General features: G+C 43.0%; 1 protein-coding gene across 3 annotated transcripts in view; it reads right to left on the bottom strand.

The window, feature by feature from the left end:
• Positions 1 to 23,054, bottom strand: part of LOC141117013 (death-associated protein kinase 2-like) — a 147,660-nt gene that overhangs the window by 19,168 nt on the left and 105,438 nt on the right. For all 3 annotated transcript variants that reach the window (XM_073609581.1, XM_073609579.1, XM_073609580.1), the window contains 3 exons: positions 14,477 to 14,698; positions 2,033 to 2,171; positions 204 to 333 (listed from right to left, as the gene is read on the bottom strand). In XM_073609581.1, coding sequence (XP_073465682.1) covers positions 204 to 333; positions 2,033 to 2,171; positions 14,477 to 14,698 — 491 coding nt within the window. The remainder of the gene's footprint in view (positions 1 to 203; positions 334 to 2,032; positions 2,172 to 14,476; positions 14,699 to 23,054) is intronic.

The raw sequence follows: 23,054 nt of genomic DNA, 5'->3' as shown, positions 1-23,054 counted from the left end.
GACGTGAAAGCCTGGTTCAGCAGCAGATCAGCCAATTCTAAATGAAACTTAAGTTTTGGGTGAACTTCCATAGCAGGATTTTGCTAAAAATATGGAAAGTTTCTCATGCTAATATAAAAAACGTGTAAAATGCATCAGAAGAGACCAAATAAAAAAGACACAATAATAGCTCAAATGATGAGTTTAGTGAAAATCCACCTTACCGATATACTGCGGCGTCCCACACAGGCTCTTATAAACCACCCCATCTTCAAATTTCTGGGCCAGGCCAAAGTCAATGATCTTGATCCTGGGGTGTGGCACGTCCTTCTCTAGCAGCATAATGTTCTCAGGCTTTACAGAAGGAAAACATGACTGTTAAGGAAGAAGCAGCTTCGGAAGGGTTAAAATATCCCATTTAAAAAGGCCCTGTCACCAGACCATCCCGATTATATTAGATTAGATGTGCATCTACTGTACGTTATTCCTGTTATGTACCTGTGAAAGCCTCCATTGAGTAGACATCCAAATGCCCCAAAGACTGCTGCTGGGTGCTGTCACCCCGGATGTGATATCGGAAGCCCCCCCCCCCCGCAGAGGGGGTCACCCAAGTGCCCATCCATAGTATTTCTCTGCCCCTTCACTGGCTGTTACATAAAAAAGTCATGTGAGGAGCTGGGCCTGCACAGGCAGTAGACACTCCCAGAAGAGGGGAGGGGGCAGCAAAAATTTCTAGCACATTGCAAGTTAAAAAAAAAAAAAAAGAATTTATGTAAGAAAAAAAAAACACTGCAGGCAGATATTTAATCCTGTGTGTTTTATCTACAAGTTTTTAAGTTGAGACAGGGTCTCTTTACACTTCCGGACCACCGCACGCCGATATACGGTCCTGACTTTGATGGAGGATATCATTGTTATGGCAGCAGCTAGCTGCCATAACCCCGATATCCTCGTGTTTGGCCGGCGGTCCGCTTCAAGGTGTCTCTGCGGCGGATTTGCCGCAAGATCCCTTTTATCGGTGGCGGGAGAGGGCCCCCCCCCTCCCGCCAGGCTCCGTTGCCCTCCTCCGCTTACCGGAGGCGATCGGATGCTGTGCCTTCCTTGGCATCTCCATAACAATGCAGGGCGGAAGCAACGCCAAAACTTCACTTCCACCCATAGCTTTTAAAAGGGCCATTATTTTTATTTATTTTTTTAAATGACAATTTTTTTTTTTTTAATTGCATTTTAGTGTAAATATGAGAAGTAAAGTCTTTTTGACCCCAGATCTCACATTTAGGAGGTCCTGTCATGCTTTTTTTCTATTACAAGGGATGTTTACATTCCTTGTAATAGGAATAAAAGTGACACATTTTTTTTTTTTTAAACAGTGCAAAAATAAAAAAATAAAGTTAAAATAAATAAGAAAAAAAATTTTTTTAAACATGCCTCGCCCCGCCGAACTCGCGTGCAGAAGCGAACACATATATGAGTAGCGCCCGCATATGAAAATGTGTTCAAACCACATATGTGAGGTATCACCGTGATCGGAAGAGCGAGAGCAATAATTCTAGCCCTAGACCTCCTCTGTAACTTAAAACCTGCAACCTGTAGAATTTTTTAAACGTCGCCTATGGAGATTTTTAAGGGTAAAAGTTTGTCGCCATTCCATGAGCGGGCGCAATTTTGAAGCGTGACATGTTGGGTATCCATTTACTCGGCGTAACATTATCTTTCACAATATAAAACAAAAAATGGGCTAACTTTACTGTTGTCTTATTTTTTAATTCAAAAAAAGTGTATTTTTTTCCCAAAAAAGTGCGCTTGTAAGACCGCTGCGCAAATACAGTGTGACAGAAAGTATTGCAACGACCGCCATTTTATTCTCTAGGGTGTTAGAAAAAAAAAATGTATAATGTTTGGGGTTCTAAGTAATTTTCTAGCAAAGAATGTTTTTTTACCTTGTAAACAACAAATCTCAAAAAGAGGCTCGGTCCTTAAGTGGTTAATGCATGATACAGTGGCGTTCCCAGTGTGACCAGTAGATGGCAGCAAACCTCTAGAGAAATGTTACCTTGAGGTCAAAGTGTGCGATACGTCTAGAATGCATATACGCCACTCCTTTCAGGATCTGCTCCATGAATTCTATGGCATCTTCTTCTGACAGGGCCTCTTTCTCCGCTATGAAGTCAAATAGCTCACCGCCTCTTATCCTGTAGAAAAAAAAAAGAGAACAGTAGGGTCAGATGGGATTTCTACTTCCAACCAGAAGGGGGCGCTGTGCGGCTGTCAGCTAAATATGCATATCTTGAAGCCTTTAATTATTTCATAATGGATAAAAAAAAAAGCAAGAAAAAAAAAAAAAAGCAAGAAAAAAAGTTCTGCAGTAATATTTATACTATAAATATTTTGTATAGGTTATAGAAGAGTAAAGATCTCTGTTAGATATTTATTTCTGTCTTTGTCCCCACTGGGGAGTTTCACCCTTACTAGGATGTCATGGCCGCCAATATTTCCAGGACAAAAAGGAAAATGAAGAAACAGGAGATGGCGTTATATTTTCCATTAAAACTGCTTTTCTGTCACTCATTTCATCTTGTGTCACAGGACAATACAAAATACAATGGGGACACAGATAGCAAAACCAAAAAAACTTTCCTTTCCCGCTCTATCCAAAACCTTTAAAAATAAAAAATTGGAATAGAATTCCACTCTAAGGTGAGCTTCACCGATGTGCAGTGCAAGAATGCGTGCAAAATTGTGTGCGCAAAAAAAAAAAAACACACCACAGAGGGGTAAACACAAGAGTTTTCATTCTCCATGGCAACCAGGCCTTTCATGTATTAGTATAATAGAGGTAGTCAGACAGTTTGGCAACTGAAAAAAGGCACCACAGAGGAGTAAACACACATGTTTTTGCTCTCAGTGGCAACCAGTCACAATATTGCTTTCATTGATTAGAATAGCGGGAGTTTGCTGCTATGGTAATTGAAAAAAAAAAGCACCACAGAGGGGAAAACACAAGGGCATTCGCTCTCCATGGCAACCCAGTCTTTCATTTATTAAGATAATAGAGAGTAAGTTGCTATGGAAACTAAAAGAAAAAGCACAACAGAGGAGTAAACACACATATTTTTGCTCTCCATGGCAACCAGTCATAATATTGCGTTCCTTTATTAGAATAGAGGGAGTTTACTGCTATGGTAATTGAAAAAAAAAAAAACACCACAGAGGGGTAAACACAAGTTTTCACGCTTCAGGACAACCAAGCTTTACAGGCACTACAGAGGGGTAAACACAAGGGCAGTCCCTCTCCATGGCAAACCTTTAATTTATTAAATTGGAGTTCCACCCACTTTTACAACTCTTCAGCATCCCTCACTAAACTGTGCACTGTAAACAAATTGGATATATTTTTTTTTCTCAGCACCTACTGTATATCTGCTGTATTCATTTTTCACTTCCTCCTCCCTGGCCGTGGCCCATCACATCATTTCCTGTTTGCAATGCCTTCTGGGAAGGGGCGGCAACTTCCTCTGACACTGCCGTTGCTATGGAAACCTGACCTGAAACCTATTACACTGCTTGTGCTGCACCGAGCATGTGCGAGATCTGCAAGGATGAGATCCAGGAAGAAATACAGTCTGGCTTCAGATGCCCACACTTAAGATGGCCACAGCCTGCTGTAAGCTGAGAAAATAATAAACTACTGCTATAAACTAACAAAACAGATCTTAGTTTACAGACTAACTTTACTAGAATGCATTAAGCTTGTGTATTATAGGGGTATTTTTATTTAAAAAGTATAATTTCGGCCGGAACACCACTTTAAGATAATAGCGGGAATCAGTTAGTATGGCAACTTTAACAAAAAAAAACAAAAAACAAGCACAACAAAGGAGTAAACCCACATTTTTGCTCTCCATGGCAACCAGTCACAATATTGCTTTCCTTTATTAGAATAGAGGGAGTTTACTGCTATGGTAATTAAAAAAAAAGCACCACAGAGGGGTAAACACAAGTTTTCACTCTCAATGGCAACCAAGCTTTTCATTTCTTAGGATAATAGAGGTAGTCAAGTCACTATGGCAACTGAAAAAAGGCACTACAGAGGGGTAAACACAAGGACACTCCCTCTCTGTGGCAACCTGGCCTTTAATTTATTAAGATAATAGCGGGAATCAGTTCAACTGATTGGCAACTTAAAAAATAAAAATAACACAAGCACAATAGAGGAGTAAACCAACGTTTTTGCTCCCCATGGCAACCAGGCACAACATTCCTTTCATTTATTAGGACAGTGATGGCGAACTTTGGTACCCCAGATGTTTTTGAACTACATTTCCCATGATGCTCATTGCACTCTGCAGTGTAGTTGAGCATCATGGGAAATGTAGTGCCAAAACATCTGGGGTGCCAAGGTGTACCATCACTGTATTAGGATCTTAGAGGGAGGCAGTTGCTATGGCAACTAAAAAAAAAAGCACAACAGAGAAGTAAACACACAGGTTTTCGCTCTCCATGGCAACCAGGCCTGTAATTTATTAGAATGATAAAGGGGGAAAAAAGGCCCACAGAGTGGTAAACACAAGATTTTGTGCTCTCCATGGCAACCCATCACAATAATCCTTACATTAGAATAGAGCGAGGCCGTTGCTATAGCAACTGAAAAAAAAAGGCACCACAGAGGGCTTAACACAAAAGCTGGCCCCTCAAAGAAAGCGACATTTCCAGTCATGAAGAAAGCGTCACTTCCAGTCATGAAGATTTCTATTCCTCCAGAATGTTCCGTCCATCTGCGAACAAACAATAAACAAAGAGGGACGCGTTATCCCTCACTGATGTAAACATTGCGTTTTCCAGGATTAGGAGATATAAAAGTAAAGCCTGTGAATAACCATTTCCATCTCCGGAATGAAAACATTGGCCGTCCCCTCTCTTACCCAACAACCATTAATGGGCCCTACAAACAACAAGCAGCTGTGTACAGAGCCAGGACTCCGGCCTACATCTACCTCAGAGCCTGGCCGAATTTCAGCTCGGCCAGCTTCCCCTGTGAGGGAGGCTGAAGATGAACAGCTGGGATTTTATAAGACTGAAGACTTGTAAACACGTCTGTGTCCCACTTCTCCCTTCTTATATAACATCAGCCAACGCGGTTTTAGCACAAATCCCCAGACGCTAATCACGCGACGACTAAAGTTACGCCTCTAAGAAACATCTGGAGCCCTGCGAAAAAGAAGCGAAATTCGAGCCGATGTGTAAAAGTTAAAAGCTGACCATACACATTGCAAACAAATTGTAAAATCTTTAATTGTGTAGAGACCAGGGGCCTGACTGGATACACATTGAGTGTTCAAAGGGCTCATGCACAAGGCCATGAAAAAAGCCGTTTTTACAGATCTGAACCGGGGTATAGTGTTTTCTATGGGGCCATGTACACAACTGTTTAAAAGAATTGCTAAATTTGTGCTGCATTCAGAGCCGTTATAAAAAAATACATTAATTAATTAACAATCTGCATCTGAGGACCTGTGCATGGATTGTATTTTACTCTGTACGCATTTAAAAATTTGTGCTAACATTTACATGCACCTAGCTTACAGTTGTTGAAATGTACTCTGTTGAAGTACAAGAGCTGCTTGCGTCCTAGCAACAGAGGATGCTAGGCAGTAGAACCCGTCTGTATCCTAGTAACAGAGGATGGCACTCCACCTGAGTTTTAACAATGGAGGGCAGTGGATGAAAATATCCACCTGCATTATAGCAACCCTGTTGCTAGGACGTACGCACCTGCGCCCTAGCAACCGAAGGACACTAGGAGGCAGAAGCTGTCTGCGTCCTTGCAGTTGAGGATGATCGGTTGCTTCCTTGGGCACCAGCTGTATGCATGTATACATTTTGGCTAACCTTTACACGCATATAGCAACAACATACAGAGCAAATGTACTCCTTGGAGTACAACAGCTGCGTCCTAGCAACAGAAGATGCTAGGTGGCAATAGCCGCCTGCGTCCTAGCAATCTCATTGCCACAACACTGGCGGCTTCTTAAGAAAGCCTCCTGATGTCCTTCCTTTCTTAGGTCCCAGAAGGATTCTTCTGTAAGTTGCCTGTGCCCTAACAGAAGGATGCTAGGTGGCAGGAAGGGTCTGTGTCCCAGCAACAGAGGATGATAGGTGGCTTCCTTGACCTGTGTTCTAGCAATGGAGGACGCTGCAGGAGTCATCCATTATTATCGTTTGCTAGAATGCAGAGAGCTTCTGCCACCTAGCATCCTTCAGCTGCTAGGGCACAGATGGCTTCCTTGGGAAACCTCCTGCATCCTAGCAACATTGTTGCTAGGATGCAAGCAGCTTTTGCCGCCCAGCATTCTCCATTGCTAGAACACAGGCGGCTAGTCAAGAAAGCTGTACTGCGGCAGGTCAGCATGTTCCCGCAAATCGCCGCCATTGTACGTCGGCTCGGGAACTGTAGTTTGTGGGCCACACGCGATCGTTCCCCGCAGTGTCAGAACGAGGATCTGCCAGTGTAAACAAGGCAAATGTCCGTTCTGACAGGGGAAATCACACAGATCCAGATCTGTGTGTGTCCCCAGGCAGCCCATCCCCCATACAGTTAGAACACGCCTGCAGGGAACACACTTAACCCCTTGATCACCCCTGATGTTAACCCCTTCCCTGCCAATGTCATTAAGTACAGTGACAGTGCATATTTTTAGCACTGATCACTGTAATAATTTCACTGGTTCCCAAAAAAGTGTAAAAAATGTCAGTTAGGTGTCCGATCTGTCCACCGCAATGTCGCAGTCCCGCTAAAAATCATTGATTGCCACCATTACTAGTAAAAATAAATAAATAATAATGTCATAAATCTTTTCCCTACTTTGTAGACGCTATAATTTTGCGCAAACCAATCAATATACGCTTAATGTGATATTTTTTTTTGCCAAAAACATGTAGAAGAATATATATATATCGGCCTAAACTGAGGAAGAAATTTATTTTAATGTTTTGCTTTTTTTTGTTCAAAACTGTTGCTCTTTTTTTTTTTTTGTGTTTATAACGCAAAAAATAAAAACCGCCGAGGTGATCCAGTACCACCAAAAGAAAGCTATTTGTGGAGAAAAAAGGACGTAAATTTTGTTTGGGTGCAGCGTCACACGACCGCGCAATTGTCAGTTAAAGCGACGCAGTGCCAAATCGCAAAAAATGGCCTGGTCATTAAGGGGGAAAATCTTCCGGTCCTTAAGTACTTAAAGCATCAGCTATGTGTCAGGGCTGAGCTCAGCCCTTCCTTCTCAGAGCTGGCCACTCAGCTGTCGGCTAATTACCAGCTCCTATCTCTCCACAGTTACTCACCTGTTGATGATATCCTGCTCGTCAGTCCTGCCTACTTAAGCCGTCCAGTCCAGAGGATCTCTGCCTTCGCCAACATCACAGACGCTCTCCTGCATTCCTGTTAAAAGACTTGCTTGGCTGACATCCCTTCTGGCTCCAGATCCTGCTTGCTGTTTTTCCTACGCTCATCTCCGGCTCCCTGACGTTTGGCTTGTCTGATTATCCTTTCTGGTTCCTGAACTTTTGCTATGTTTTGACTACGTTTGTTCTATTAACTTTTATTAAACAAGTGTGATTTAACTGTACTTCTGTCTTGGTCTAATTTCATGGTTTCTGACACTATGGACATTTTTTTAGGTACCATAGTTTGTCGCCATTCCATGAGCGTGCGGAAATTTTAAAACATGACATGTTAGCCAAGTAACATCATCTTTCACATTATACAAAAAAAATGGGCCTGGAACTACAACTCAATATTATTACTATATATGTGATCTTTTCTTTTGCTGCCACCATATGTACACTAATTGTTAAAATTAAATTTGACAAGAAAACAAAAAAAATAAAAATTGTGCCAACTTTACTGTTTTTTTAAATTAATTAAAGTGCATTTTTTTCAACCAGACAGCCACGCAAATACAGTGTGAAATAAAATATTGCAACGACTGCCATTTTATTCTCTAGGGTCTCTACTATAAAAAAAAAAAAAAAATGTAATATTTGAGGGTTCTAAGAAATTTTTTAGCAAAAAAAAAAATACAGATTTTTACAACTAATGTCAGACAAGGGCCTGGTCTTAAAGTGGTTAACAGGCTTAATCCCCCATGAACATCATTTGTTACAAATCACGCCGGGACTCTGTGAATCCTCCGTTTTCTAGATAACTGACAGAGGAGATTTTTTATGTACTGCAGTAAAAAGAAATAATAGGATTACGGATGGCTTTATAATGGTTTCTGGAACAGCCGGGGAGCAAGAAATTGAACTTCTTTGGCCACAAATAGAGCTTTCTTTTGGTGGTATCTGATCACCTGTGCAGTTTTTAGTTTTTGCACTATAAACAAAAAGAACCGACAATTTTGAAAAAAAAAAAAAAATTATATTTTTCACTTTCTGCTATAAAACATAGCCAATAAAAAAAAATTAAAAATTCTAATTTCTTTATATATATATGTGCCAACTTTACTGTTTTTTTTTTTTTTTTTTGTGTGTATTTTTTCCATCCAGACTGCTTCACAAATACAGTGTGACATAAAATATTGCCATGACCGCCATTTTATTCTCTAGGGTCTCTACTATAAAAAAAAAAAATGTAATATTTGGAGGTTCTAAGAAATTTTTTAGCAAAAAAAATACAGATTTTTACAACTAATGTCAGACAAGGGCCTGGTCTTAAAGTGGTTACCAGGCTAATCCCCCATGAACGTCATTTGTTACAAATCACGCCGGGACTCTGTGAATCCTCCGTTTTCTAGATAACTGACACAGGAGATTTTTTATGTACCGCAGTAAAAAGAAATAATAGGATTACGGATGGCTTTATAATGGTTTCTGGAACCGCCGGGGAGCAAGAAATGGAACTTTTTTTGTTGCAGGCACAGATCAAGCGCTCGGCGCGCTCGAGTAACAAAGCGGAGGGCAAGAGTCCAAGATGATGAAGAGAGGAGCTTAGAAGATGCAGAGCAAAGGCAGAGATAAAAATACGATAGATGTTATATAGAGAAGAGGGTGTTGCTGCTCTGTATTCCAGGGCCAATATACAGCAGGGCCAAAAGCATCCGCAACCCTTTAAAAGGGAATTTATAGACTTTTTTTTTTTAACATTTTTAAAATTTACATGAAAAAGAGAATAGCATGATATAAACGATCTTATCAGAGTGTGTTAATGTTTCAACCCCCCCCCCCCCCGCAACCCTTTCATACCCATCACACCCCCAAATGGTTTATTAAAAAAAAACCAAAAAAAAACCCTTAACCACTTCAGCTCTTGAAGATTTATGTATGACCAGGCCATTTTTTGCGATACGGCACTGCGTTATTTATTTTAACTGACAATTGCGCGACCGTGCGACACTGCACCCAAATAAAATGCATGTCTTTCTTTTTCCACAAATAGAGCTTTCTTTTGGTGGTACCTGATCACCTCTGCAGTTTTTATTTTTTGCGCTATAAACAGAAAAAAGAACCGACAGTTTTGGAAAAAAACTTCAGCTTTCAGCGCTATCGTACTTTAAATGACAATTGCGCGGTCATGCAAAACTGTACCCAAATGTAATTTTTATCATTTTTTTTTGAGACAGGTAGAGCTTTCTTTTGGCAGTATTTAATCACTGCTGGGGTTTTTTATTTTTTGCAAAACAAATGAAAAAAATAAAGAAATCTTTGAAGAAAAAAAAGTTTTTCTTAGATTCTGATATAAGATTTTGCAAGTAATTTTTCATCTTCACTGATGGGGCTGCACTGATGGGGTGACCCTGATAAGCTGCACTGATGGGTTGCACTGATAAGCTGCACCGATGGGCACTGATGGGGCTGCACTAATGGGTGGCCCAGATAAGCTGCACTGATGGGCACTGATGGGTTGCACTAATAAGCTGCACTGATTTGGCACTGATGAGGCCGCACTGATGAAGCTGCACTGATGGGGCGACCCTGATAAGCTGCACTAATGGGCACTGATGAGGCCGCACTGATGAAGCTGCACTGATGAGGCTGCACTGATGGGCACATATGAGGCTGCACTGATGGGCACTGGTGAGGCTGCACTGATGGGGTGGCCCTGATAGGCACTGATAAGCTGCACTGATGGGCACAGAGGCTGCACTGATGGGCACTGATGGGGCGGCCCTGATAGGCACAGATGAGGCTGCACTGATGGGCACAGATGAGGCTGCACTGATGGGCACCGATGAGGCTGCACCGATGAGGCTGCATTGATGGGGCTGCACTGATGGGCACAGATGAGGCTGCATTGATGGGGCTGCACTGATGGGCACAGATGAGGCTGCATTGAGGGGGCTGCACTGATGAGGCGGCACTGATAAGCTGTGTTGTCTCAACCCAGGCGCCCTGCTGTGTTGAGAAATTCCACCAGAGGCCTTTATCTTTTATCGAGCCATTGTTTTTAAATGATGTGAGTTGCCAGTTTTTCACCCCAATAAACGCATTTATGCTACTTTTTGATTGCGCCCTCTTCTCTGCTAATCTGTTATCCAGAGCCATTTCAGTCTCTCCAGGAGGTGCTGCACCAAGTGTCTGAGGCCAGCAAGAGATCACCCCGGATGTTCCAAATGGAGTTTTTGGTGAAACTAATTTTTTATCTGTGTGCATACAGCATGTCACCCATTTATTCCTCCCGATCTAGAGTTTTAAAACCCCCATTCACCTCTGTATCTATAAGCATTGCAGAGAAATTAATTTCTAAAGCTCATAACACAGGCCTTGAAATCATAGCCTATTTTCTAGGAGGGCAAAAATTTGGCAGCCTGCCAGTCTTTTGAGGTAAAAAAAAAAAAGCAAATGTGAGGCGCTGGATTCGAATCATTCATCCTTTAATTAGGCACTTCCAGACCGCCCACTGTATATACACATCATTAATTTGATGCTATATACCGTTGTTACGGAGGCAGCTAGCTGCCATAACCCCGGTACCTTTTTATACAGTGGGCGATTCTCTTTCACATAAAAGTGATCCTGGCGGCGGATTCGACACGGGATCACTTTTAGAAGCGGTGGGAGAACGGTTGGTGAGCCTGTGCGAATTGTAGCCTCAGTTTCCTGTTCTTAGCTGACAGGAGTGGCACACGGTGTAGCGCATCTGCTAGATGCCTAAATGCACAGAGTAGCTGCCATGTGATTGGCTGATTAGCAATTTTTGTTACCAAGCACAATTGAACAGGTGTACCTAATAAAGTGGCCCATGAGTGTAAATCCTTTATTAAAAAAATGTAATAAAAATAATAATACTAATAAAGTGGAACTAAAGGGGTCGCTGGTGCCAGCATATTCTTCTGTGTGCCAGTTTTCGGCCATTTATATTGGCCGGTGCAGGATGACGTCACTCCTGCAGGTGCCCAAGAGAGATATCATCCTGGTAAACAGGGATCGGGCCAGCTGCACGTGCACACCTCAGTTTACATGCTGGGGAAAGCCAAGAGCCAGCAGGTAGGTGTATTTTTTTGGCAGAAGAGACATTGCATGACTTTTCTGCAGTAAAGAGCCTGCCTGCACATAGTGAATACCAGAGGAATTTTAGTTCCGCTTTAACCTTGGCAGCTCCACCATAAAGTAGGGAGGTCCCCAAAAGGGCAAAGGCCTCCAAGATTGAAATGAAATTGGACTAAGAGCGCAGGAGGTTGTCTCAAGAATCCAAAATCATTTCATTCCAATAATGATATGACAACAGCAAGATTAAAAAGGCACCAATGCGTTTCGGGAACATTAAAGGAAACCTTAATGACCACAACCTACATGTATCAGAGATACTTGTGCACTACAAATGTAGACTGCGATCATTCATGTTCTTTCCCTGATAGAGAACACCCCTTTTTTGTAGATAAAGTCCTTCAGAAAGCCTTGTGACTCCCCTAGTAAAAAGTTTAATGTCCAAACCTTGGGGACAAGTGCTCTTAAAAACGTCAGCTTATAGAAAAACACTATACCTTCTCCTTTCATACAACAGATATAAACCATTATGGCGGTCTTAGCCTGAGGAGTTCTCTCTTGTTCAGACACGCCTGACAAGTGGCTTACTGAGCCGAACATGTTGGTGCTCACAGCTTAGTGTATTCTTCTACTGCTATTGCTAGGAGTCAAAACCATACACACCATAGGAGTGTTCTAACTATGGTCCAAATGCCACCCGAATAATATGAGCTCAAGATGCTTTTCTATATCCGGGCCAATCTGAGAAAGCCCTGAAGGTCCACCTCACCAAAGTCCTACCTGTCCACATTACAGCTAGATCCATACTGTGCAGCCTATGGGGAATTACACAGCCACCGCTGCAAAGTATTCCCACTGGTTCCGGGCTTCTTCTGCCGCCTATCACTTGCTCACATAATAGACCTCCTTTCCTTAGAAATGAATGGGATTTTTCTACCCATTCGCAGGAGAAGCCATGTTCCAGCTAGAAGAGCTTCAAGTGGGCCACACAGTGTAGATCTGGCATGCACATATAGTATAGTTCTTTGGGGTAGTGTTGAAGTCTGGGGTAGTTACTTAAAGTAGAATTCTAAAAACTTACAGTCATCCTTTAAAGCTGAAGTCTAGCTTACCCCCCCCCCCCCCCGCCCCTTAGTCAACCCATCCCCATAATTCATATTTAAAAATGATCCTTTACATATTTTTAAACCTGCAGTCATCAGGCCCATTTGGTAATATCATTGGTCTTTCCTCCTCTTCCTCAGTGGCCGTGGTGGACAGTCTTTTCTTCTGGATTGAATGGCGCTCATGTAACGACGAGCCCAGGCTCGCAGGAAGTGAATTGGATGTAACTGGTCACCATTCAACCCGGAGTAAGCACATGATCACTTCAAAATTATCCATGTTGTATAAGCCTAAAGGTCCCATCAGTTGTCCATAGATGTGAATGCTATAGAGCTGCTTTTATCAACCAGGGTTCCAAGGAGTCTTATTTTCTGCCTCTCAGAGGAGTTCCCACTGGCACAATTGATCATTTAGCTCTCTGTAAAAGGGGTAATTCTTCCCAATGACCACAAGTCTGAGGAACAATCTTCCCACTGACCACTAATGTAAGGAGCATGCTTCCCACTGACCACCAATGTAAGGAACATTCTTCCCACCGATCACCAATGTAAGGGGCATTCTTTTCGCTGACTACCAATGTAAGGAGCATTCTTCTCACTGACCACCAATGTAAGGAGCATTCTTCCCACTGAACACCAATGTAAGGAGAATTCTTCCCACTGATCACCAATGTAAGGAACATTCTTCCCACTGACCACCAATGTAAGGAACATTCTTCTCACTGATCACCAATGTAAGGAACATTCTTCTCACTGACCACAAATGTAAGGGGCATTCTTCCCACTAACCACCAATGTAAGAGGCATTCTTCTCACTGATCACCAATGTAAGGAACACTCTTCTCACTGACCATCAATGTAAGGAACATTCTTCTCACTGACCATCAATGTAAGGAGCATTCTTCCCACTGATCACCAATGTAAGGAACATTCTTCTCACTGATCACCAATGTAAGGAACATTCTTCTCACTGACCATCAATGTAAGGAACATTCTTCTCACTGACCATCAATGTAAGGAACATTCTTCTCACTGACCATCAATGTAAGGAGCATTCTTCTCACTGATCACCAGTGTAAGGAGCATTCTTCTCACTGATCACCAATGTAAGGAGCATTCTTCTCACTGACCATCAATGTAAGGAGCATTCTTCTCACTGACCATCAATGTAAGGAACATTCTTCTCACTGATCACCAATGTAAGGAACATTCTTCTCACTGACCATCAATGTAAGGAACATTCTTCCCACTGATCACCAATGTAAGGAACATTCTTCTCACTGATCACCAATGTAAGGAGCATTCTTCTCACTGACCATCAATGTAAGGAGCATTCTTCTCACTGATCACCAATGTAAGGAGCATTCTTCTCACTGATCACCAATGTAAGGAACATTCTTCTCACTGATCACCAATGTAAGGAACATTCTTCTCACTGACCACCAATGTAAGGGACATTTATCCCACTGACCACCAATGTAAGGAGCAGTTCTCTAAGTGATCATCACACTAATGTACCAGGAGTTGTAGCTATAGTCATTTTTAGCAGGGGTTCCCTGAGCCTAGAAAGTTGCTTTACTGGTTCCTCCATGTTAGAAAAGTTGAGAAAGGCTGCTATAGAGGCTCCGTGCCTTAGCTGGGTCATGTGATCACAATCATGGCTGCTTCAGGTTTACCTGTCTTAGGTTTACCATACAATCTGACAATGCAATCTCTGTACAATCAACTTTAGATCTACCAAAACTATATATGAGGACCTACCCAATCTAACCCATCAATTTATATCTAATAAATCAGGCTCTTGCACTGTATGGTGGATCTAAAAGAGATTGTACAACCAGATAGTAACTTGTGTGGTGAGTTTTAGGAGGGGAAAAACAAGCAACAGGTCTAGGACAGCAACCATTACTTACAGTTCCAGGATGAGCACCATCTCGGCCTTGCTGGCGAAGACATCATACAGCTTCATGCAATTGGGGTGCTCGAGTTGCTGGAGGATGAAGACTTCTCGCTCTATCTGATCACGTTCCTGGCCCAGGCGGCTCCCTTTACATTTGCGGGTCTTTATGAACTTTCCTGCGTACAGACACCCCGTAGTCTTCTCTTTGCATTTCCTCACCTCTCCAAAGTGACCACTGCAGACAGAGAGATAAGAATGGGAAACCACTGAGAGCCTTTTCATAAGAAATAGAAAATGTTGTTAGTGGTTGCTGAGGATAGGATTAGTTTATTGTACTGAACTTATCAGTGGATGCTAAATGGTAGGTACATTGTAAAATTTCTCAAAAAGGCACCACCATCTTCAGAAACAAAAACAGAAATACCAACTCACATCTGAATACATTCTGTAGCACCCTCCTAGACAGAAGTTAGATTTAGTTGTGTTTTGATAGGTAAATTTAGTTGCCACGCTATAGTCAGTGTGGCTGTATTGGTTTGGTAGGTAAAAGCATATTCTGCTCACTGTAGTCAGTGAAACTGCAACCTTCTAGTCAGGCCTGCTCAGTGTGTTCAGCTGCTTCCAGTCTGGTCTATAGCTTCCTCCATGTCCAGGGAACTTGAGAAGTTTCTGGATGATACTGTAGGTGTGGAGCTATGCAGATGGCAGCATGAATATTGATACAGCCCTGGCCTATCCCAGAGAAGCAGGCTCTGATGGCATGCTGGGAGATTGTATATACAGTAGTCTGTGAGCACACTGAGCCTGGGGTCTTTTCCCAGAGTAGATTAGTCCAGGCTGGGGGGCACGCTGCCCTTCCTAGGTGGAAACTGCTGTTGGTGATACCTCAGGGGCTTAAATACTGAGACCAGGGAGCTAAAAAGAGCTGACTGAGGGTGCTGTCTGCTATAATGGGAAGGTTTCACTTGGAAGTTGGATGGAGGCTACCAGCTGTCCTTGGGCTTGAGAGATCTTGGGGACCTCTCTGTGCTTTTGCTACCCCTCTGGTCAGAGGCATAGCTTGAAGCTTGTGGGCCCAGATGCAAAAGTTGACCTGGGCCCCCCCCCACCACTACTTCCAATGTGCGTGCAGATACATCCACTGCATGCCAAGATAATCAAAGTGGTTTAAGAGTTTTGAGTTCCCAGAGTTCCTCTTTACATCAGAGGACAGGGATTATCGCTGGAGAATCAGAGGACAGGGACCCCTGGCAGGTCACTTGGTAGAGCTCCTTTCCCATCCCGGCACTGTATACAGCCCCCCCCCCCCCCCCCACTACACAGGGCTGAAATCATGGGTGGGGGGGGGGGTACAGAGAATCCCATCTGGTGAATAGGAGACACTGAGCAGTGTCATGCCTCACCAGTGACATTGGTCCCATCGTGGCTACAGGACGGCACTCTCCTCCTCTTGCCTCGCTGAGTTCAGTTACCATTCCATGTTGCCAGCACACAGTACAGACACTTCCCCATCCTGGGCTGTTCTCACCTCGTGCTCCTCTCCATTCAGGAAATGGCTCACAGCTTCTCCACAGTCAATGGGAAGGGAGGGGTGTGGACTGTGGAGGGCAAAGTAGAAGCCCAGTACTGGAGCGTGCCTGTGGGGCCCTAGAGCAGATCGGAGCTGGATTTTGTGGAGGATATGATAATATGACAGGGAGGCTGCAGGGGCCCCCTGGAGCTAGAGGCGGGGTTGCGATTGTGACCCCTGCAACCCCTTATGCTACACCCATGCCTCTGGTACTATATAGTCAGCCACGGGTCTATTTAAAAGGGGACACCGGCTGTCCTGAAGAGCATTGTCAACCTAATCGCCTACTAAATGGGACTCTGCTCTTGTGGCTCTAACTACTACTTCTGAGCTGAAGTCTACAGTTTGTTTCAAGGCCGAACACCACTATAGCCTGTTCCGAAGAAGTCCTCAGTTAAACAAAGTTCTTGTTTTTGGAGTATCCCATTACTACCCTCAAACCTATCCAAGTTTTCAAAAAATAAAAACCACAAAACAACCTAGACTGGTCATCGAAGAAACATGCAAATGAGCCTGTGTGCCTGGCTGCAGGGCAAAGCCTGTCGGGAAGACCTGGACAATAATCCCACGGCTTCTACTGGAATAGCGCTATAATTCCATTGAATCAAAATAAAAGGTTGGAAGTACCCTGATTACATGCTTTGTTGCCCCCTGCAAGGAGATGCCGCTGATCGGCTCTCCTCGCCACACACTCTGTCATTGTGAGACGAGGAGCGCCGATTACCAGCATCTCTGTTTACATGTGACCGGCTGTGATTGGACACAGCCGATCACATTGTTAAAGAGCTGCGGATGCGGCTCTTTACAGAAATCGGGATTGTGCCATGTCCTAGCAACACAGTGCGGCCGCGATCGCTGCACGCTCCCACGAGTCATCATATGACGTCGTCCCAGAACGAGAGCCGCACCGCCTCCCCGTTATTTGATGGTGGGCAGGCGGCAACTAGTTAAGCAGGCTGTATAGCCTAACTGCCCCAGGTACAGTGCCCTGAAAAAGTATTCGTACCCCTTGAAATGTTCCAACCAATAAAGTAAATGTATTTTATTGGGATTTTATGTGATAGAACAACACAAAGTGGCACATAATTGTGAATGGGGGGGGGGGGGGAACAATAAATTGTTTTCAAATTTTTTTACAAATAAATATGTGAAAAGTGTGGTGTGCATTTGTATTCAGCCCCTCTGAGTCAATACTTTTTAGAACCCCCTTTCACTGCAATTACAGCTGCAAGTTTTTTGGGGATGTCTCTACCAGCTTTGCACATCTACAGAGGGTTATTTTTGCCCATTTTTCTTTGCAATTGCAAAATAGCTCAAGCTCTGTCCTGATTGGATGGAGAGCATCTGTGAACAGCTATTTTCTAATCTTGCCACAGATTCGCAATTGGATTTAGGTCTGGACTTTGACTGGGTCTTTCTAACATGAATATGCTTTGATCTAAACCAATCCATTGTAGCTCTGGCTGTATGTTTAGAGTTGTCCTGCTGGAAGGTGAACCTTCGCCTCCAACTTTTACAGACTAACAGGTTTTCTTCTAAGATTGCCCTGTATTTGGCTCCATCCATCTTCCCATCAACTCTGACCAGCTTCCCTGTCCCTGCTGAAGAAAAGAATGCCCACAACATGATGCTGCCACCACCATGTTTCACGGTGGGGATGGTGTATTCAGGGTGATGTGTAGTGCTAGTTTTCCGCCACACATAGCATTTTACTTTTAGGCCAAAAAGTTCCATGTTGATCTCATCTGACCAGAGCACCTTCTTCCACATGTTTGCTGTGCCCCCCACATGGCTTCTCGCAAACTGCAAACTGGACTTTGTATGGCTTTCTTTCAAGAATGTCTTTCTTCTTATCCCTCTTCCATGAAGGCCAGATTTGTGGAGTACACAACTAATAGTTGTCCTGTGGACAGATTCTCCCACCTGAGCTGTGGATCTCTGAAGCTCCTCCAGAGTTACCATGTAAGGAAAAAACAGGGAGGGGGAGGCGCCAATCTTGGTGCCCTTAATACCCCTTTCTGTGGATACCACACCATCCAGCTAGTACAACCACACACTATACCCCTAAGGATTACTCCATCTGGAGCGCCAGATAAACACTGACTATACTGCATCCAGAGTTACCATGGACCTCTTGGAGGCTTCTATGATGAATGCTCTCCTTGCCCAGCCTGTCAGTTTAGGTGGATGGCCATGTCTTGGTAGGTTTGCAAATGTGCCATACTCTATTTTCAAGGAATGATGGATTGAACAGAGCTCCGTGAGATGTTCAAAGCTTAGGATATTTTTTTTATAATCTAACCCTGCTTTACTTCTCCACAACTTTATCTCTGACCTGTCTGGTGTCTTCCTTGGCCTTCACGATGCTGTTTGTTCACTAAGGTTCTCTAACAAACCTCTGAGGGCTTCACAGAACAGCTGTATTTATACTAAGATTAAATGACACACAGGTGGACTCTATTTACTAATTAGGTGACTTCTGAAGGCAATTGGTGCCAGTAGGTTTTAGTTAGGGGTATCAGAGTAAAGGGGGCTGAATACACAAATGCACGCCACACTTTTCACATATTTATTTGTAAAAAAAACGAAAAATGTAAAACCATTTATCATTTTCCTTCCACTTCAACACTTTGTGTTGGTCTTTCCCATAAAACCCCAATAAAATACATTCACGTTCTTGGTTGTAACATGACGAAATCTGGAAAATTTCAAGGGGTATGCAAACTTTTATCAAGGCACTGTAAAAGTGTGGTGAAGGACCAGGCTATTCTATCTGGCAGGGGTGGCTGAAACACAAGACTAGCATAGAATTTGATTACTTTCCTGGAGATCATTATTAAAAAGACTGTAAATTCCTTTCACATAATGGACAGACACATATGATGTAATCTGATAGGACATGATGTAAAAGGACAGTTCAGTAAAGGTCATTTATCGGCCTCACAAACCATTATCACCACTTGTACCAGGTCCATGTTTCCCTACACAGGAAGGATGGGAGAAGGCTGATATAGACGATGGGTGATAAACTACATGGCGGAGGGTAGAAGAAGTGATAAACATTTCCTGTTTATAGGACAGACTGTAACAGATCAGCTGAGAGATAGCGGTGATGTACTCTGCGCTGGATGTCTTCAACCAATCAGCAGGAACCATTTCAATCTTATACATAGAATATATTATTAAAGCCGAACACCGATCAGCATGCAAAAAAAAGGGACATATTCAGGATCTAATGCTCATTAGGTTTAGGGAAATATAAAAATGACATTTATAATGACCTTAACTTTAACCTCTTGCCGACCGCTGCACGCCGATATACGTCGGCACAATGGCAGCGGTGGGCAAATGGGCGTACCTGTACGTCCCCTTTAAGAGCCGCGGATAGCAGGCGCGCACGTGCCCGCGAGACTGGAGGACTCAATGTCCGCCGGTCTCCCGGCGATCGTGTCACGGAGCCTCAGAACGGGGAAGTGCCTATGTAAAACTGGCATGTGTCATGACAGATCACCGCTCCCTGTCATCGGGAGCAGTGATCGCTGTCATGTGACTTGAAGCCCACCCCCCCCCCACAGTAAGAATCACTCCCTAGGACACACTTAACCCCTTCATCGCCCCCTAGTGGTTAACCTCTTCCCTGCCAGTGTCATTTACACAGTAATCAGTGCATTTTTATAGCACTGATCGCTGTATAAAATGACAATGGTCCCAAAATAGTGTCAAAATTGTCCAATGTGTGCACCAAGAAGTAAACGAAAAATCCAGGACAGCCGCACTCAAAAGAAATCTTCGATCCTTATTAAGATATGATCATAAAAATACATGCCACAGCATCACAAAGCAGGAAATCTGATGCGTTTCACATTGTAGTCAGTGCTTAATCATGATTAAGCACTGATTAAGCACTGATTAAGCACTGAGTACAGTGTGAAACGCGTCAGCTTTCCTGCTTTGTGATGCTGTGGCATGTATTTTTATGATCATATTTTAATAAAGATCGAAGATTTCTTTTGAGTGCGGCTGTCCACTATTTTTTGATTACCTCTTAACCACCAGCATTGCCTGCACCTGTTACTTCCAACATGGAGAAAATATTTGTTCCTCACAGACCTCTTTCAGAGCGGCGATATCTCTCTCCCCCCGTGTCCCCCATAATGTCACAGTCCTGATAAAAAAAAATTAAAAAAAAAAAAAAAAAAAAAATCGCAGATTGCCGCCATTACTAATAAAAAAAAATAAATAAAAACAAAAAATGCCATAAAACTAGCCCCTATTTTGTAGACGCTATAACTTTTGCGCAAACCAATCAATATACGCTTATTGCAATTTTTTTTTTTTTTGTACCAAAAATATGTAGACGCGTACATATCGGCCTAAACTGAGGGAAAAAAATAGTTTTTTTTATATATTTTTGGGGAATATTTATTATATCAAAAAGTATAAAATAATGCGTTTTTTTTCTATATTGTCGATCTTTTTTTGTTTATAGTGCAAAAAAATAAAAACCGAAGAAGTGATCAAATACCACCAAAAGAAATGTCTATTTGTGGGGAAAAAAAGGTCGTCAATTTTGTTTGGTTACAGCGTCGCACGACTGCGCAATTGTCAGTTAAAGTGACGCAGTGCCGAATCGCAAAAAGTGCTCTGGTCAGGAAGGGGGTAAAATCTTCCGGGGCTGAAGCGGTTAAATATCACATGGAGCTTGTGTGAGCTGAATGCCCGGTGCTGTCACATGGGGCAGAGGGTTAGTCCTTTTTATTGATAAGCAAAATTGAGAGAATTATAGCTCTCTGAAACTTCAGCGAAAATCAGATTTCAGTTTGGAGTCGACAGGGTATAAGCAAAATCAAGTTTTTTTTTTTTTTGTTTTTTTTTTTAGTCCAACAGGCTCTAAATAGCTCCTGAGGGTTATGAAAGCTCCTGCCAACTATCCTGGATCAGTTCTCGTGCCAAAAAAAAATGTTCCTTTTTGAGCCTCATTTTTCACAGCAAGAAAAGGATGTAAAAATAAAATCAAAGTGACTACATAATCAACAACCAAAAGATACAAAATAAAAAAATTAAAATAAAAAAAAAAACACAAACACATTATTACTACATGAAATTTAGTAAAAAGAAAAAAAAAAAAAAAAAAACTTTTAGAAATACATAGCAACGGGAAAAAATAAAAAAAGTAGTACTTTTTTTCCCCCAACAAAAAGTAAGCTGCTCAATGATTTGAATTGAAAAATCCCAAATTTGGCCATCAGCGATATCGGTCATTTTACAACAAAATAAAATTTCATCCTAATCATCCCTGGTCCTCAGCCCTGTGCATGCTATACTATGGATCAGGGGTCTCCGAACTATCTAAACAAAGGGCCAGTTAGCTGTGTCTCAGACTTTAGGGCAGGGGTAGGCAACCTCGACCCTCCAGCTGTGTCCCATGAGACATTGCAAGACCCTGACAATCATAGGCATGAATCCTAGAGGCAGAGGCATGATGGGATTTGTAGTTTCACCACAGCTGGAGGGCCGAGGTTGCCTACCCCTGCTCTAGTGGCCAAAGGAAGTAGGAAATGTCACAGCATCAGTGGGAGTAGACAATGCCCCATCTTTGGTATTAGGGGATTTATCAGTGCCTCATTATTGGTGTCAGCTGGAATAATAGTGCCCCATCATTGGTGACAGTGGGAGGAATAGTGCCTCATCATTGATGTCAGTGGGAAGAATAGTACCCCATCATTGGTGTCAGTGGGAAGAATCGTTTTCCCATCACTGGTGTCAGTGGTAGGAATAGTACCCCATCATGGGTGTCAGTGGAAAGAATAGTGCCCCATCATTGGTGTCAGTGGAAAGAATAGTGCCCCATCATTGGTGTCAGTGGAAAGAATAGTGCCCCATCATTGGTGTCAGTGGAAAGAATAGTGCCCCCCCATCACGGGTGTCAGTGGAAAGAATAGTGCCCATTGTTGATGTCAGTACAGGAATGAAGGCCCTATTGTTGGTGTCAGTGGGAGGAATAGTGCCCCAAGGGCCAGATAAAGACAAGCAAAGGGCTGCATTTGGCCCCCCAGGCCGCAGTTTGGAGACCAATGCTAAGGATGAATGCCATCACACGATAATGAAGCAAAGGGTTGCTCCTTACTTGCACTACAAAGTAAAGTTGACATTTTGGAGTTGATTTACTAAAACTCGAGAGAGCAAAATCCGGTGCAGCTGTGCATTAAAACCAATCAGCTTCTAGCTTGTTCAATTAAGCTTTGACAAAAAAAAAAGACCTGGAAGCTTATTGGTTTCTTTGCAGAGCTGCACCAGATTTTGCACTCTCTACTTTAAAGTCGGTCATAGATGGAACGATTTTGGAGCGGCTTGCAGGGAAGAAAAATCACTTGATTCCCCTCATTAACACAGTCAGTGTTAATGGGGGAATCAATATTGTATGAGGAGGTGATGAGGGTGCTAGAAAGAACGACGTCTTGAGAGGATCCAGAGGGTAGAAGAGGCTTTGGAGAAGTCTCAAGCATTAGAGGAGGTGAACGGAAAGCTAGAGAGCAGGAGGCTCTATCTAGAGCAGGGGTCTCCAAACTTTCTGAACAAAGGGCCAGTTTACTGTCCTTCAGACTTAAGTAGGGCCAGACTGCACCCAGTGGGAATAGAAAATCCCTTGGCATCAATGAGAGTAAAGAATGTCCCATCGTTGGTGTCAGTGGGAGGAACAGTGCCCCATGGTTGGTGTCAGTGGGAAGAAAAGTGCTCCATCATTGGTGTCATGGGAGGAACAGTGCCTGATTGTTGGTGTCAATGGGAAGAATAGTGTCCCATTGTTGGGGTCAGTGACAGGAATCGTGCCCCATCCTTGGTGTTGAAGGAATAGTTCCTTGTATCAGTGGGAGGAATAGTGTCCCAAGGGCCTGATAAAGGCAAGCAAAGGGCCACATCCGGCCCCCAGGGCACAGTTTGGAGACTACTGATCTAGAGGATATGAGAAGCTCTTGAGTAATGGTGGAGGTGAACGTGGGAGGAGGTCATAAGGGAGCTA

Source organism: Aquarana catesbeiana, linkage group LG13, assembly GCF_042186555.1.
Source record: "Aquarana catesbeiana isolate 2022-GZ linkage group LG13, ASM4218655v1, whole genome shotgun sequence".
Classification (NCBI taxonomy): Eukaryota; Metazoa; Chordata; class Amphibia; order Anura; family Ranidae; genus Aquarana; species Aquarana catesbeiana.
Note: the sequence above shows the minus strand (reverse complement) of the source record. Positions and strands in the feature narration are given on the sequence as shown.